The sequence below is a fragment of the Dermacentor silvarum genome, chromosome 4 (genome assembly GCF_013339745.2).
Source record: "Dermacentor silvarum isolate Dsil-2018 chromosome 4, BIME_Dsil_1.4, whole genome shotgun sequence".
Lineage (NCBI taxonomy): Eukaryota > Metazoa > Arthropoda > Arachnida > Ixodida > Ixodidae > Dermacentor > Dermacentor silvarum.
The window spans coordinates 19169817-19183712 of NC_051157.2; the positions used below are offsets into that span (position 1 = coordinate 19169817).

Sequence of the window (13896 nt, forward strand, 5' to 3'; positions counted from 1 at the left end):
TGAAATGAACGTGGATCAAATACAGCGTTTGTTAAACAAAATTTAAGCTAGTGTTTAAAGTGCCATAATGCTGTTATCACCTATGCTTCCCAAGTCCCAGAATAACTCTACGTTGCACTAAGCTAATATATATATATATATATATATATATATATATATATATGTGTGTGGTGAATATTTAACGTTTTTAGCCTAATTAGAAGCGTTGCAAATATTTACTGAACCGGTGTTTTTCCCCCTATTTTTATATGTGTAACACGAGGTTCGTAGCAGTTTGCCCCGCGTGCTCGGTGCACTGAACAAACCACCTGGCTTTATGTTTAACGAAAATAAGGAGCATGTTAACGGTAATCTTTAGGAAATTTTTGGTGCGTGTAGGTTAAATGTGGGCTTTGCAACAAGTTACGTATGAATATGCTCCGGAGCGTTATGAGTATGTCTTAAGGGCCGCGCAATATTTAGCCCACTGCCCTGGCATAACTACAAACGCCACCGAGATCAAATTTAGCGAGAAGAGGGGGAACCCCATGGCATAGCTGTGTGCGAATTTAAATGCATATTTATTTACTAATTTAATACCCTAAGGGCCCACAAGGGGCATTAAATAGAGGGGGGGGGGGGGGGGGGGACATAAAGCAGAACACAACTTTCACAAACAAAGGAGCATTGAAGGTGGTTAATACAGCACTTTGTTACAGCAAGTCGGGAAACATATTAACAAAGTAAATAAACTTACAAAAATGCACACTCAACAAAGCAAGAAAAAAATAGCGGATGCGAATAAGGGCTCTGGGAGAGCAAACGTTAATAAAAGTGCTAGGATTCTAGATACGTTAGATATGGACAAAATACTGTATTTGTAAATCATTCCTTTAACAACTGCTTGAAAGCATTTTTACAATATGCTTCCTAGTGTCCCTAGGGAACTCCACGTTACACCACGTTTATATTTAGTATATTTAGTAGAAATAGGGGTCATCTTATGTGCAACGTATAGCGAGATTTTAACGTTTCTGGAATAATTAGGAGCGTTACAAATGATTATTGAACCAGCGTTTCTTGGTATTTCCATGCGTTATACAAGCTTCTCCAGATGTCCATGGGGAAAAGAAACAAGGCGCTTTGTTTCTTTCCCGAGTATTTGGTGCAAGTAGGGGCCAGGTAATGGGTTATGTGTAGGCAATGTTCAAATTGGTGGATTAATTGCGGCCTTTACAATAATTTACGTATGTAAGCGCTCCGAAGCGTTATGGGGGTTTTACCAGTGAAGCAGTATTTAGCCCGTTGCCCTGGCATAGTTACAAAGGCCATAGAGGTCAAATTTAGCGAAACTTGAGGGAACACTATGGCAAATCCATGTGTGAAGGTAATTACGTGTTGAGAAAGAAGAACCTTTGCTAAAAAATTCTTAAGCACGTGTTCGCAAGTGTCATACCGCCGTTATCAGGTCTACTTCCCACCCGCCGTGGTTGCTTAGCGGTTACGGCGTTGCGCTGCGAAGTACGAGGTCGTGTGATCGAATCCCGGCCGCGGCGGCGAAATGCAGTTCGATGGGGGCGAAATGGAGAAACGCCCGTATACCGTGCATTGGGTGCACGTTAAAGATCCCCACGTGGTCCAAATTAATCCGAAGTCCTCCACTACGGCGTGCCTCATAATCAGAGGGTGGCTTTGGCACATGAATCCCAGAATTTAACTCAATTTTAATTTAAGGCCTGCTTCCCAATGTCCCGAGATAACTGTATGTTACATCTTCATTATACGAGGGCGATTAAAAAAGTAATGCCTCCAAGCCCACTACTTTGCCAATAGCACTTCAAACATTTTGAACTCTTTATCATTAATGCAATAATGTTTAAGCTATAGAATGTCACTTGCTTCACCTTTGTATCTCTTCTCCTTCCAGAGTAATCGAGCAATCCATGGCATCCAGTGGTGACGTCCGGTTGAAACAGCGGGCACAATTGAATTTCTGACTGCGGAAGGTTGTGCCTTATGTGGAGATTTGATGCGGCTGGATTTTGGTCTTTCACAGTCCTTGCCCACCTCCGCACCGTGCTGACGTCAATGCAGGCATCCTCGTAAACTGCAGTCAGATGGCGATGAATGTTGATGAGCGCACAACCTTCCGCAGTTAGACATTCAATTCCATCCCGCTGTTTCAACCGGACGTCACCACTGGATGCCATCGATTGCTCGATTACTCTGGAACGAGAAGAGATAGGAAGGTGAGGCAAGTGACACCCTATAGCTTAAACATCAGTACATTAATGATAAAGAGTTTAAAATATTGCAGTACTATTGGCAAAGTAGTGGGCTTGGAGGCATTACTTTCTGAATCGCCCTTGTATTTGCTGGAAATGGAAGTCAGGTTAAGTGAAATGTGTGGCGAAACTTCAACGTTCCTTGCAAAATTAGAAACGTGGCAAATAATTACTGAACCTTCATTTCTTTTCTCTTAATTTTGTTATGCATTGTAATAGGTTCGCGTAGTTCGATTCCATGATGCAATCGGTGAACTAAACAAGGTACCTTGTTCATATTATTTTTAATTAGGGGCAGTTTATGGGTAATATGTAGCTGAAGTTCAAAGCGTGTGGACTAATTACGGCCTTGGCAGTAAATTACGTATGCAAGTGATCCGGAGCGTTACGAATTTATACCGTTGCTCTTGGAGATCAAATTTAGCGAAAATGGGCGCGTGGCCGGTAGAGCGGGTGACACTATGGCCAATGCTCTAGCGAAGTGAAATGTGTGTTGATGAATTACTGCCGTTGTGAAAATTTTTTTACAACTAAGTGCTCGAAAGCATTATGTGCAGGCAAGGTTTGTAACGGACCAATCATTTAAAAGCAACGTTTTAATCATTTGATTTAAATACAGGCAATTGAAATTCTTATTGCAACTGCTCGAAAGAAACAGCTTCGCTATAAATCATCTTCTGATTCTGCAAGATCGCACAAGACTGCTGTAATTTTTCCCCCAGTAAGCGACACGTACATGTAAAACTATATACAAGCTGCGGAGCGAGTAAGAAACGGTTGAAAAATTCAAAACCAGGCTTCGGTGAAGGGGCAAGAAGCGCAACACCTCGGCCCTCCCGTAGGCGCGCTGCTGCGGTGACCTGTTGTCCCAAATCATACTTACCCTACGGTCGCAGGACCCAGCGGTGAGCGGTTCGGAGACGCCTGGAACGTACCCACCATACGACGACGGAGTCGAAATGGACATCTTCGTCAAAAACGCCACCGGAGGCATAAAATACGGAAAGGTAAGCAAAAAAAATTAAAATTTCGGAGTAGGCTGACATTGAACCTGCGGTACTTGACAATGCGCAGGTGTGGAACGAAAACAGCAGCGCATTTCCGGACTTCTCGCACCCTTCGGCCGGAGCCTACTGGACCAAGCAGTTTCGACGCTTCCATGACGTCATTCCTTTCGACGGAGCGTGGATCGTAAGAAACGCATGATTTGTCTATGTAATCTATCTCTGTGTTTATGTGTGTATATAGGTATGTTTCCAACGAAGCGAAGTGTGGTAGCAAGGTACACAGTGAAATTACTGAACGCTTGAGCTCCTCAAGCGCTTAGAGGTTGGATTCGGGTCTAGATATGTAGGGAGTCTTCAATTAATTTCGGGCTACACCGGTGCGCGTTCCCTCTCTTCTCTCCTGGGAAGTGGGGAGAGAGAACGGAGTGGGGAGGATATAATCCTTCCGCAGACCTCTGCTCCCTCCCCGTATGATGCGTTCGCACTAAAACAGTGGTAGTCCTCGGCGCGCAGGACATGAACGAGCCGGCGAACTTCGAGAACTTCCACGATGGCGACAGCGGGTGCCCGTCGGAGGAGATGGCGAACCCTCCACCCTACGTTCCCGGCGACGAAGTGCTGTCCAACAAGACGCTCTGCATGACCGACCAACATCACCTGTCGAGCCACTACAACTTGCACAACGTCTATGCGCATCTCGAGGCCATCCTCACCTACAGGTGCGTGCTGGCACGCAGTGGTCGATGAAATAATTTGATTCGTCATGGCACACCGACTGCGCCATTACTCCCTAGGTCACCCAAGCTATATATAGGCAGCACTGAGATTCGTCGGTACTCCGGATGGAGAGTGCTCGGGAACTGATGGCTTTTGTCCTGTTGCGTGATAAGAGGTGTCTGCGTGGAGCGGGCCAAGAGTGGGCAGGAGATGTCTTCCTCTTCCCACTGTTAATACGCACTTTGTATTTAAATATATAAAGTAGAATAAAAAGTTCAACTATCGTTGTAATAAATTGTCCTAAGGTGCTGTAGTGACGCGGTCGGGTCTGAGACATGGCTGAACACTGCGATGCGACGTGACGCTGGTGCACGGCTGCACAACTGAAAACCACCGAGGTCCAGAAACTACTTCGCTGCAGGGAAGTAGTATAGTAGCTCGCATGGGAGCCACACGGGTCGCACTTTAGCGGAAAGCGTTGCGTCTTTCGATTACGGCAAGAGAGCCTGATTGATGTAATTCGTTGTTTGTCCTCACCACGTCTTGTAATGCCACGTCGGTCCTCGAAAATCGAAGGCGGCTTTTGTTCTGATTCATCAAAGAAAACGTGCGCTCACAAACATAGGCGGTTCCGAAGAGAGACGCCAGTTTCAAGCCATCGTTATCTATCTTTCGTATTTGCTTTTAATCAAGGTTCCTGTAAAACCGAGGAAGGGGCTGCTCTGTTTGCACGCCCTTTGGCACCGGCGAACGCTGCAGATCGACGCAGCCATAGCTGCATTGTACAGTTGTAATCTTCCGACGACACCAAGAAAGGGTCGTGATCGAAACATGTGATCGCTCTGTGTCTTATATATGTTCGAATGACATGAAACGCTGTTGGAATTATACTCAAAAGTTCTCGACATGCTGTAAACAAATGAAAAACAAGCGATGCTAGAAATTTTTGAAAAGGGTCCCATTTCCATTTCAGTTTTTAATCATAATACGTATACAACACGTTGCGGCTTTCCCTGTTAGAATGGACGAGAAGGGATTGTGTCTGCAATCTAATACCGGAATGAGTCGGGCTAGCATCATGTCAACAAATCGGCCCGCCATGTCTTGATAACTTGATTGCAAGCGTCTTAAAATGTGTCCACGAAGATCAGCATGTCATCTGTATTGGCCTATATTATAAAGCCTCGAACGACGTCGTTGGCACCAATGTTAGTATATTCAAGTAACCTCGACTGACGCATACTCCCGTTGCGCCACAATGTGAGCACACATTTGTCAAGGTTCAAAAGTAAGTCGCATTCACCAAACAAAAGCATCTGTTCTCAGGCTTTTGATAAACTTATTGATAAACTTATTGATAAAGTGCGTGTTCGACTCAATTATGAATGCTGTGCCAATAATGCGGTCTTGGCGCTGGTACTTGGTGAATATGTTTGGTTGCCGTGCACCTTTCTCATCTGCGCCCAACAAGAAGTCCTACGCTCCCACGCATTATTTAATGTGCCTGATGCCCCCGATGGTTCATGTCGTGTATTGATTTTGTCGAGAAGAAGAAATTGTTGTTTTTCTCATCATATGACCATGCTCTGACTGTGAGTAACACGAGAACAAGGTGAGAGCAGGAGCCAACGTTTCGACAAGTGGACTTGTCTTCTTCAAGGCGACATATGCTCTCCTCGGCACAGTATATATAGGTAGGGTTCTTCTAAAGAGGAGAGATGGTGAGACGGGTGGGTGAGGTAACGCGTGAGAGTGTTACCTCACCCACACTCTCGCGCGTTACCTCACCCACCCGCCTCCCCTTCTCTCCCCCTTAGAAGAACCCTACCTATATATACTGTGCCGGGGAGAGCATATGTCGCCTTGAAGAAGACAAGTCCACTTGTCGAAACGTTGGCTCCTGCTCTCACCTTGTTCTCGTGTTACTCATCGTCTTGAATCGCCATCTCCCGCATTCCCATTGTTTTCCATGCCCTGACTGGAGGTTCAGCACACCATCGAAGCCTAAACGCCGCGGGCCGCTATAATCCTGATCGCTGGCCGTATGTTGCGTAGCCCTGCTCTATAGGGGCACATGTGTGTATAAGAGAGACGCAGGGCACACAAGAAGTGCGCCTCAGTCCCTGTCCTGCGTAGCAACTGTTCACGTCTTGTCAGTGAAGATGCGAACACAGAGCACGCATATATAATGTTGCGTGCGCAGTGTTTCACAGCTTATCGGAATCGCTGTTAATCGTTTTACTGGACTGCTCCTCGATTAGCTATTCTTATCTGGTCTCGTATGTAGTACATTTCATCGTTGTATTGTGCCGTACGTGCGAAGGGCTTAAGGTGGTGATGAGTTCTAGTGCATGACGTCCTGACAAAGTCAGCGTAACTCATCCACTAAAATACGGTAACATATTTAAGTAGAGGAGCGTAGCAGCATCAGTAATTCGATATGCCTTCACGGGAGAAGCGCTGTTAGGTTAGGAAAGAGCCAACGAATGTGCGAAGTCGACAAATGGAGGGTAACAACCTTCTTCTTTTTTTTTTTTTTTTCTTAGACACGTCTGCTTTACTTGGGGCACACGCATTTGGTATAATTGTATAACGTGCACCCCTTGCGCAGAAACAAACACACACACACTTCTTTTTATTTTCAGAGCCCTGGTGGACATCCGTGGAAAGCGGCCTTTCATAATATCCCGTTCCACGAGCCCCGGTCAGGGATCGTGGTCGGGGCAGTGGTCCGGTGACACCGACTCGAGCTGGGACCACCTCAGGCTCAGCGTACCGAGTGAGCTGATATTGAACGGGAACATCGTTCTCCCTAGCTGCAGTTTTCAGAGGCTTTCACCATCCCTCACGTCGTCCATATATATATATATATATATATATATATATATATATATATATATATATATATATATAGCAACCGTTTCAGCGAAGTCCTTCATTAAAAAAACAGATGTGCAATAGGTATATTTTTAAAAGTTTGTCAGCACATTATCTGCGGCAGTAGGTGTCACACATTTAGCGATGACTGTGAGTAAGCTCCCTAATCAGCTCATCATTTTCGGAAATTTGCTCACCAATTTGCTAAGATACGACTCTAGCACACGCATAATTACGGAATTGAACAGTGATAGTTTTCTCAAACACGCCCCCGATTTGTAGCGTGTGTACAGCGGTATCGCCCGCATCGTTTTGCAACAAGGACTTCGTCACGCCACTGCAGAATAAAACAACGTTCAAGTGGTACTGCAAACAGCAAGCAGGCGCGTGAAACCTTGAGGAGAGGCTAAATAGAAATATTACGTTAAGCTGTATTGGTAAATCACGCTTATGCAAAAAAAAAAAAAGAAAAGAAAAGAAAACGCGGCGGTCTGTGGAAAGGCTTGGTACGGGGGCCAGAAAAGAGACACAAAAACAAGAAACAGCTAGGCTACACTGCTTAAGTTCCCACACCAGCATGCCGTGACGTCATGAACTCTGACAGCGTCTGCTCGGTTCAAACTAGTTCTTTAGCAGTAAATATAACCACTTTGCATTCTAAAGTAACCAAACGCTAAACATAGCAAGTTTCAAGAACTGTCCCGGCGCTAAAGTGGCTCAGACTCAAGAAAATGCTTTGACGTTCGTTACATCCCACTTAACACACATGCACAGAAGATTCGGCGTGAGATTCACAAAAGGGAAGCATGGCTTTCATCTTCTCTCGTGTTAGCTAACCGCTTCCCACTAAGTGAATAACAATACTCATTTTAGAGAGCACCAATTCAAAGTGGATTAGTGCTAACATTTTGAGCCCCTTTGTTTCGGAGGATCTGGCCGCAACATTATACTTTACGCACGAGGGCTGAAGTTCAGCGTTCCCTGTCATAAAACTCTCTGTTTGCTTTGTTTCTTCTCTTCGCTATGCAGGCATGCTCAGTTTCAGCTTGTACGGCATCCCGATGACTGGCTCCGATATCTGCGGCTTCTTCAACGACTCCGACGAGGAGATGTGCGCACGATGGTTCGAGCTGGGCGCCTTCTACCCGTTCTCCAGGAGCCACAACATGAACGGAAGCGTGGTGCGTACGCGCGTGACACGAACCCAACATAGCTATGAAAAGGGCTGCGTTTCGAGCGGAGTTTCAATTCTTAAAGAGAAGCGTTCTAGGCTTAACCTCCCGGAATTTGCTGACCGCATGGCGGCTGCTGTTGTTTTGCCAAATACCTAATGCACCTGCAGGACAGCGCTGATATAACAAATTGGCTTATTTCCGTATAGAAAGCCCAATCTGCATTCCCCTTGTAGATGTGTCGGTGACCGGCGCTGTTCTCTGTGGAATTACGAAGTGGAAGTACAAATAGTACCTAAATATCCTCAGTGCAACAAATATGCGTCTTCAAGCGCATAGTTCCTTTACCAAAGCGAAGCTTTCAATACCTTCTTCATGGGGTTTGATGTGTCTGCGCGGTCGGCTTCTTGCCGAGTAAGCTGGGCCGGTCCCGGAGATAGTGCAGATCACGACGGTCGCGTGGTCGGAAACTCTGTGCTATTATTAAAGCGACGATTTATGTCTCACTGATTCGTCCGTGAGCGCCGAAAACGCACTGCAGGAGAGCAAATTTACACAATGGAACTATCTGCGCATCTGCGCACGCAATAGAACAACGGCGCACGACATAAGTATCATAGAACACTACAGTTTACATTCGAAGTTGTACCGAGAAGAACAATGGGAACTGCAACGCCACGCTACACAGACGAACTGTATAGTATATCTGCATTGCATTACGCGCGTCACGCAATCCATTCCCGGCCGTCACCATGGCTAGGCCGCGGGTGCAGCGCACGGCAGAAGAGGCTGCCGTACGCGAACGTAAGCGCGAGCGCGATCGTGCCCGCAAGGCCGTATCCGTGTATCGGCAACGGCAGAGCTTCTGACCGTCTACCACAGCGATCACAAGGCAATACTGTGCAAGTGTAGAGTCGTCCGTGAAAGTGTGTGTGTTTGTGGGTGTAATCAACGGCTACATTATCTAAAATAAAGGCTATGCAACTTAACGAAATGTGTCTTCATTCAACTTCAACGTTCAAAAAATACAATCCTAAACAAGCAATCAAATCACATATGCATATCGCATCGGGTCGCTTAGCATTTCTTGGATTCGTTGCGTGGTCGTTGGCTTTGGACTTTGACTTTGATTCAGCTTGCATGGGAGAAAGCTCCGCGTTCAACGATCTTTCTTTAAGAAAGGGGCTTTGATTTTTACTACCTCTACATTAGTTTCCGCAATGCGCTGTCTTCGGTTTCGTTCCAGTAATTTCGGCAGCTTAGTTGTGAAGGAGACTGGCCTGAACGACCGCCTCTGAAAGTCAGGGAACATTCTCTCTCTCGCTCTTATTTTATTAACTTTACTTTTTCTTACTTATATTTTCCCCTTTCGTCTCCACCAAATGTAGGATGACCAACCAAGCATATCCTTGGTTAATGTCCTTGCATTTCCTTCTCTCTCGTTCTTCAATTCATAATACATTTTCCGCTGATGCATACTTCCGTCCTAACTCCCCATCTTGGTTGTGTATTCCGCAGGATCAGGACCCGCACAGCATGGGACCAGTGGTCATCGAAGTCGCTAAGAACGCGCTCGAGACGCGCTACACTCTCCTTCCGTACCTGTACACGCTGTTCTACAGAAGCCACGTCTACGGGGAGACGGTCGCCAGGCCGTTGTTCTTCGAGTGGGTGCAGTCAATTATTTTGACCTCGACCCTCCAACGGTCTTTCTTTCTTGCCATAGTTCGTGATGGTAGCCGCGTCGAGGCTTTTATAAACCAGTCTCTCTCAAGTTTATTCACCAACAACGCTTGTGTATGTTGGCACAGGGACAAATGTTTCTCTGTAAGTGTGAAAAGTCGGGACCCTCGAGTTATCAGCACAGAAACGCAGAAACGCCTGTAAAGCCTACTTAGGACAATATTTTAAAATTTCCCGTTATAACTGAAACATTCTGCAGAATATGCGAAACCAAACTTGAGAGCTATCGTCTCAGGCAGTGATAGAGTGAACATTTTTCGAAACTATTAATGCAATGCGTTGCCTTGCCTCATGTAAGCCACGTCAGGGTGTAGTGAATGTGCAGCACGATGACTAAGACGTAATAGTCACACTGGGACAGACAGACAGACAGACAATGAACTTTTATTGAGGTCCTGAGGGACTAGCCGGCGGAGACCCGTTGGGGCCCCCGGCTCGCCGCTGGCTGCTCCCATGTCGGAATGGGGAGGCCAAGCCTCTCCGCTCGTTCACGGGTCCTCTGGACGGCCATGGACTGGAGCTTGAGTTCCGTACTAGTGGGAATCTCACACTGGGATGTTGCTTTTTTTATTCTTCTGTCAAAACACTACGAATGCTTGGATAACTGCATTGGCTGCAATATCTGCCAGGCTGAAACAAGATATATGCCACCTGCAGGTTTCCAGAAGACCCCAACACGTACGACATTGACGAGCAGTTCTTGTGGGGATCCAGTCTTCTTTTCAACCCCGTCTTGTACGAGGTATGTGGCTAAGTCTCGACGTACTTTTAATGAGGAAAAAAGAAACTTTGGTCATGGATTGGTCGAGTTGTTTTTGCATAATTAATTGCATAAATATTGCTGTTCTGAGGGAGGAGTAAAATGTAATCACCATGTAATTGCCAATATGTAAATTTTTAATACGACGTATACTGTTTTGAAACCGACACCTCCGTAAAATTACTTTATAGCGCACGAGCTGTTTGTACACGAGCTATTTGCAGTCTTCGGCTACAACAACCGCAACAAGTTTGCCATGTCTTTTAGATGTAAGAGACATAACAATTTGTTTTTTTTTTATATGCGCTAAAATGTTTACTAGCGTTTATTTTCTTCCCCCCTTTCTTCTTCTTTTTTTTTTTTTGTACCCGCATCCATCAAAATATGGCTGCCGCGGTTGGGAGTCGAACCTGTGACATCGTGCTCCGCAGCGAAACTCCCCAGTACTGAGTACGAGTAGATTTAAGAAATGGAATTACCTTTCTTTTCCCCCGACCATGCGTTGTTCTCTTATCTGCAAAAATGTCGTGTTTTTCCTTTGCTCAGAACCAGAACAGTGTGCGGACTTACATACCCAGAGGTGTATGGTACGACTTGAACGCGAACGGAAGCGTGTACTATGAAGCGGAAGGAGGTTACCACCACCTTGAGGCACCCCTGCGGACCATCCAGGTGCTGGTTAGAGGTGGCTCCATAATCCCGTGTCAACATCCGGCTCCCACGACAGAAATCAGGTGGGAGTGCTGCAAGTAGTTAACGTATAAAACTTGTACGTCCAGCTGTAAGGCCCGTATATTTCAATGGAATACACGAGTGACGCTTGGTACCATTTTTTTTTTCATTTTTTTTTTTTTTGAGCACGGTTTTCAACGCGACCGTCAACCTCTCAAGAGGACGTCTTAGTGAAAGCACGCTGGCCTTCTCTTATGTAGCAGCCACTTGGACCAATGCCTCGCCTGCACGCTTTCATGTATCATCGCATTCTATAGCTCCCTATAGGTCCTAGATGTTGTTATAAATTTTGTTTGCTATACGTACATACACACTTGAACTATCAGACATGAAAATGTGTCCAATGAACGAACCGACTCGTTAAGAAAGTTCTGAGGCCCTGTTCATGAGCTGTTCATTTTGTTGCGTTAAACCTTAAATCTGCTTCAGAATAATATGGCGCTTGAGTAGCAGCTACGAAGCGTGCTCTGAAGCACGAGACGACGCTCGAGGCTGCTTTAGACTTACCAGGTAACATTCTGACGTGAAATAACGTGTGCTGAAGAGCTTCGGGCACTCTCGTGATAGCACTCCAATGAGAAATGTAGTGTAGCAGAACCCGCCTCACACCAGGTTCTCGATGGTGGGCCCTCATGAACTCCATATCAGGGCCCTTCAATAAAACGAAGGACTTCAGTCACCTGTGTTGCCACGCAATCAAAAAGTCGCAGTTTCACCCGAAAGTCGAAGCATTGATTGCGATAGCAAATTATCAGACCGCTATACCAAGTAAGGATAGTAGTTTTATCTGCCGTATAAGCTCGTAAACATTCGCTTACCAACTAAATTAGCAAGCATGGTGTCACGCGCGCACAGGCAAACATGAACACATCGCACTCGATGACCGCAGACATGCGCTGTCAAAATGCTGGCGCGAGGAAGAGCGGCTAGTAGCGAGCGAATTGACCTTGGATGGTGTTGCCTCTCGCGTCAAAGCTAAATATAAGCGGCGAGAAAAAGCGCGCACGAAGCTATCAGCCCTCGCCGCGTCTAGACTGTACTCATCGCAGATCGCTTTCAAGATACTGCCCGCGCAGCCGCGTTCAGCCGCGTCATACGCAGCCGCCGTCGGAGTAGAATGCACCGACACCCCCCTCACCCGGTGCATTGCGCGCTTCCTCCCCGCCTTACTCACTTGCGCGCGTGAGATCGAGCCCGTATCATCGGCTCACCCTCGCACGCTTTCACTTGCACCCACGGCATATATATACGGCGCGCAGCCACGAGGTTATCGCACTTGGGCATTATACGGAACATCACGGCGACGGCGGGAATGCGTATGGAATGTCGATATAATTGCTACCACAATAAAAACGTTTCAGGGTTATCAAGAGCCATCTGAACCAATCTCGTGACCTGCTTATGTTTTTGATATACCTTTTAGCAGGAAGCTGCAATGAGCAAAAGGGAAGACTGCGTAGCATTGACGTTACTCCAGTCAGCTTTCACTGTGGTATGTGACGATTGATTTTGATCGAGGTTTCATGCATCGTAGATAGCATAACGTTCCTGAGTAGCATGTGGTCTGTTAGTGCTGTCTAATCAAGGCTTCTAGCACTTTTCGTTATGTCGGCGCCAGTATAAAGACACGTGATTTACCAACTACTCACGTCTGCAGGCGTTAGCCTTCCTAGAACTGCGAACGCATTCCCGATACCCCAGAAATTATAAAAAAAAGAGTGCCTGGGGATTTTTGTATCAACATATATGCAGTTTTTTTTTCTTGTTTTTTTTTTTCTTCGGATTTTGCGCATGTCCTCACCAAGGAGTGAAATGTACACGCTTCGACAAAAATAGCCCAGTCACTCTGTGCGAAACTGGAGCTACGAACGCAATGTGCTTATGTGACTCTTTTAGTAAGACCTAGACTATGCATATAAATGCACTGCCGGTGCAGCCATCTACAAATACACGAGTTCCAGAACTGTCGTGGGTGGCTAGGCGAGCTGTCACCGCACGATCCGAGTACGAGCACAGCTTTTTGGTTTGTTTGCTGCTGACGAAGGCTCTGTGGGAGCTTCAACAAACATATAGGATGTTCAATATTTTCCCAGGGCATTAGACATTGACAACAGAATAGACAGACACAGCGCATATAGGATGTGCCGAGCTTTCACAGTACACCGTACCCGAACATGTACTGATATACTGTAGCGTCGCAAAAATAACAACGATGCGTAAGATCGACTCTCGTACGGTGTGCTGACTGTCCTGTACTGTACTGATTGCATTTCCCTTTCACCCAGCCGAAGGAACCCGCTGTCACTCGTCGTTGCCCCAGACGAGCGAGGAGCGGCTCGAGGCGAACTATTTTGGGATGACGGAGACTCCATAGGTGCGTCAAACTGTATCCGTTAGTATAGTGCTTGCCCAAAGTGGATGCCCTCCTGTGTTGGCTATTTGATGGCGCACATACTGTTTTGCGCCGTTATCTGCAAAAAGCACGCGCAATGTTATTTCTCGCGTCGTGTTTTTGCAAGGAATTTCTAAACAGAGAAGCGCTCAAAGTGTTTCTAGCTGTTTAATCTGACATGACAATTATGAAGTATGTCTGTCTTCCGGTTAATACTCCTACCTTTGGCACC

At 46.2% G+C, this 13896-nt stretch overlaps 2 protein-coding genes across 2 annotated transcripts in view; one reads left to right on the plus strand and one right to left on the minus strand.

The window, feature by feature from the left end:
• Positions 1-13896, minus strand: part of LOC119449569 (zinc finger CCCH domain-containing protein 11A) — a 209688-nt gene that overhangs the window by 142311 nt on the left and 53481 nt on the right. The window lies entirely within an intron of this gene.
• LOC119449574 (lysosomal alpha-glucosidase-like) overlaps positions 1-13896 on the plus strand; it is a 33259-nt gene that overhangs the window by 12880 nt on the left and 6483 nt on the right. Inside the window, exons 9-17 of the mRNA XM_037712771.2 lie at positions 3161-3271; positions 3339-3455; positions 3785-3990; positions 6634-6767; positions 7895-8046; positions 9556-9704; positions 10438-10522; positions 11087-11274; positions 13558-13646. Of these exons, the coding sequence (XP_037568699.1) occupies positions 3161-3271; positions 3339-3455; positions 3785-3990; positions 6634-6767; positions 7895-8046; positions 9556-9704; positions 10438-10522; positions 11087-11274; positions 13558-13646 (1231 nt within the window). The remainder of the gene's footprint in view (positions 1-3160; positions 3272-3338; positions 3456-3784; positions 3991-6633; positions 6768-7894; positions 8047-9555; positions 9705-10437; positions 10523-11086; positions 11275-13557; positions 13647-13896) is intronic.